This window comes from Monopterus albus, unplaced genomic scaffold, assembly GCF_001952655.1.
Source record: "Monopterus albus unplaced genomic scaffold, M_albus_1.0 scaffold12.1, whole genome shotgun sequence".
Classification (NCBI taxonomy): Eukaryota; Metazoa; Chordata; class Actinopteri; order Synbranchiformes; family Synbranchidae; genus Monopterus; species Monopterus albus.
Genome location: NW_018127892.1, coordinates 1057300 through 1061337, shown reverse-complemented (window position 1 = coordinate 1061337; position 4038 = coordinate 1057300). Strand labels below are relative to the sequence as shown.

General features: G+C 36.7%; 1 protein-coding gene across 1 annotated transcript in view; it reads right to left on the bottom strand.

Annotated features, from left to right (window-relative positions):
- The window catches only part of txnrd2.2 (thioredoxin reductase 2, tandem duplicate 2), a 24386-nt gene extending 21617 nt beyond the window's left edge, over positions 1 to 2769 (bottom strand). Inside the window, exons 1-4 of the mRNA XM_020590477.1 lie at positions 2638 to 2769; positions 2050 to 2115; positions 1891 to 1947; positions 1625 to 1769 (exon numbers count right to left, since the gene is read on the bottom strand). Coding sequence (XP_020446133.1) covers positions 1625 to 1769; positions 1891 to 1947; positions 2050 to 2115; positions 2638 to 2713 — 344 coding nt within the window. The 5' untranslated portion in view covers positions 2714 to 2769. The remainder of the gene's footprint in view (positions 1 to 1624; positions 1770 to 1890; positions 1948 to 2049; positions 2116 to 2637) is intronic.
- Between the last annotated feature and the right edge of the window lie 1269 nt (positions 2770 to 4038).

Below are 4038 nucleotides of genomic sequence, written 5' to 3'. Positions count from 1 at the left end.
TAAAGTTGTTAAATTATTGAGTTAGAACTACTAGTATACTGCATAATTAATTGTTCTGTTCCATTAAGCTCCAGATTTGCTCCATTTTCTCAGATTTCTTTTAAGTAAAGGCCTAGCTGTAAGTCAAGCTTCCTCAACTTGTATTATTTTCTTTAATATCTGGAAACTTTGCAACATATTTTTCCCCCATTATTCTGTGGTAAGCAGTAACTCCTCAGTGAACTTATCAGACACTTAAATGGTTGCATTTCTCCTGAGAATAAGCATTTATGATTAACCTTTACTTTCCAGTTTGTGTATTATTCATAGACATTAGTAATGATAAGAAACAACAACAGAAGTAACCTGAGCTTCACTGTTAAAAAGTTATATATCACATGTGAAACGGGGTTTTGTCTTTTTCCTAGCCTCCATGTGATATGTGTACGTGAAGTAGTGGCATGTTTTGGTGTGATGATGGTCTCTGGGTACATGTACCTCTGTAATTAACAACTCAATATTTGCTGAATAATTCCTACAAAACATTCCAAAACTTATCCCCACAGACACTAGTCTGTTGTGTGATTTCTATAATCATCTCTAAGGTGGATCTGTGGCCTGTGTGAACCCTAGGATGGCCAGTAAAAAGCTTGTTTTGGTGTGATGATGGTCTCTGGGTGTTACAAACTGATCACAATTACTAATGAATCTGCTTCTACAGCACATAGCCACTAGATGTCGCCGTACGACATGAACATGTCAAATCAGAGAATTTGGATGCAGTACAATACATTGTCCTCTTAAACTGGTTGTAAAGCTGCACATTGGACAAACCTATCCCACTACATAAGAGGAGTACCATCTAAACTCCATTGCTCTGTGTAGATGAAAGACTGTGGGGTTTAGTTCAGGAATATTCTATTTGCAGGAAATGGTGTTTCCTGCAAGTCTCGGATGTACATTGATAACAGGCAACAGTTGTTATGTTTAAGTGTTTTTCCCTGCTGTTAGATAAAAACAAACACACAGTGGGTTTATTTGTTTGATACCCACTAAAAACAAAAAAAGGAAATGCTATTTTTCAGGTTTCTTGTTTTCCATATTAAATACAATAACTGACTGAATGGATGATACACAGGCCACACCACAACATCAACCACAGAGATATCAAACTTAAAAAAATTAAAAAATGAACCTAGTTAGATTTTTTTAATTGGTCACTAACTAAATCATTTTACACACAATTTAGTTAATTTTTGACATTTTTATTAATCCAAATTTTAAAGCTCTTGTTTTGAAAGTCTTCTTTGTAAAGGATTCTTCCCTATCTGGTGAGCAGGCCTAAATTCCCCTATGAGCTGTGTTTTTATTCTTAGAAAAATCACCCAAGCCTATAGATGCAGTGATGAAGGAAAAGGAATGGGCTACCAAAACACTCCCTGTACTTGTAAAAACAAAAAAAAAAAAAAAAAACCACATCAGATGCATTCAATTAGTCAAGTAACAGCACTCTGTCACTGTAATGCCATCACTAGATGGTGCTGTTGAGTTACTAACTCTCTGTAGTGATAACAATTTAACCTGAGGATTACTTCTCCATTTATGAAACACTGTCACACATTACATAAGCTTGGGTAATACCTACCAGTCATGGTAGACCGGCCCTGAGATCTGCCAGCCGTACTTTGTAGCATCTTTGACAGCAGTGCCAAGTAGAGCTGCCTGATGCATGAGCTTCTTAGGAATACAGCCCACATTAACACATGTACCACCAAGACCCCATCTGGTACCTATTAGGAGAAAGAATTTCCAGCATACTCAAAAATGATATCTTTGAATCTATGATTTGTCAAGTAGAAATTGTTAGATTGTTTTCCAATTACCAGACAGGTTCAGTAAAATGCAGTTTACCTTGAACAGATGGCTCCACATAATCTAAAACAGCAACTTTCTGTCCCAGCTGTGCAGCTGTAAACAGGAGATATAGTCTATTGTTACTGCCTTATTTATTTAGTACAAAGCATAGATGGTCAAACATTAAGGAATAACAGGCACTGCAAAAGATCTCACCTTCTTTGGAACAGGCAAGCCCTCCTGAACCACCACCAATAACCACCAGGTCATATTCATACTTCCCTGTGTCAAAATAATGAATGATTAACAATAACCCAGTGTAGAAATGGGGCAAATGCTAAATTGCCTTAGTTAATCTATTACACTTGCATTTACCTCAAGTATTATTTTCCTCTCTCCTTTGGAACGACTGGTTCGCGAAACATAATTTAAACATCTGGCAACTGAATTTGGACTCAATTAAGTGTGATGTAAACGATTTACAATACTACAACTATACTTATCCTAACTTTAGAACAGGCTCTCGCGTAATGTAGATACCAGAACTCTCCTGGTTAATATGGAAACTAAACCAAGCAGCAGTGAAACGCGTTTACAAATCCAGTCGGTTTGTTAAATTTAAGATGAGCTGGACGACCGAGAGCACCAGGTGGAATTGACGGGATAAAAAGAAGCAGCAGGTCCACACGCTGCTGGTTTGCCAGTTAAAAGTGTGCCAACTAATATATCAAGACAAAAAAATTGATCTAACCCAGGTGCGTTCTTCATATCTACACAATATATTTAAATAACACATTATTTTACCTGTCAGGTTTCTTGTTAAAAGATGAAAACAACTAATCCTTTTCCACCGGTGCCTGCCTCTACATAAGGCAGCCATATTGTTATTAAAAAAAGGACCCTGGTTTGGTGTATGGTGGCTACAGTAATGCCTGAAAAGAAATTCGCTAGTTCACGTGTTCAATAAAATGTGACAATAGCTAAACATATTGTTCATATTAAATAAAAAAGGGAATCTCAATGCATTCCACTAAAAAAAAGTCCGCGTTTTAATGCTAATCATTTATGTAGATAGTAGGAATGTAGAATACACAGACAAATATATAAAGGTGTCAGCTTCAGTGTTCCTTGGCATTGAGTCTCCAAGTCTCTGAACTCTACTGGAGGGATGAACATAATTTTTCCAACAGATATTCCCTCAAGATATTCCCAAATGCAAATAAAAATCTTGAATCTTGAATGTGCTGTTTTAATGATGGTGGTGGAGATGCTGTCTAACACGTCACTCCAACATCTCCCATAGGTGTTCAGCTGGTTTGAGATCTGGTGACTCTAAAGGCCATAACATGATTCATGTCGTTATAGCCTACTCATCTAACTGTGACCCCTCTTGCCCTATGGATGAGAGCATTGTAATTCTGGAAGAGACCACTCCCATTAGGATAGAAAAGTTTAATTGCAGTTTAAAGGTGATCACTCATCTTTGTGTTGACTTGCCATGTCCCTTCCCTCTAAGGGGACAAGTGGACCCAAACCATGAAGCAAAATGCCCCCCACAGTATAACAGAACTACTGGATCCCTTCACTGTAGGGATCAAGCATTCAAGTTTTTACTTTAATCTGTCACCTACGTACATGAAAATGGTCCCTTTTTTCCATTTAGGCTCCTACATGTAAATAATATAAAGGAAATGTACAAACATGCAGAAAAACTAATATGTTTAATGATTAGGCAACATATGTTAACTGAGTTCTCAAAATATTCCATTTCACATGTACTGGTAAACTGTATCAGTACTCCCCTGAAAATAGTTGAATTTCTTGCAATAAAAACAACAGGCTGTAATGTTTCACTAAGTGGTCTGCATGGTACTAATTTAGAATATATAAAGTTTTGCTACATCCATTCCTGAAGCCTACAGACTATGTTCCATGCTGCTCCCATGTAGCATACATTCTCTTATTATATTCTTATATATTTTTATTATATTGCTGCATTTGCTGCTTAAAGTGCCTTAAATTTTGTGTTACTTATTCATCTACTTTATATTTCATTTGTATTTTGTGGCATTTGCGGCGGCAAAGTGAGAATTTCATTGTACAGGGAAACACGTTTCCTAACTGTGCATATGACAAATAAACACTTTGACCTTTGACTTTATAGGACTAGCAGGAAACAATATGCGTAATTGATCATATTAATGA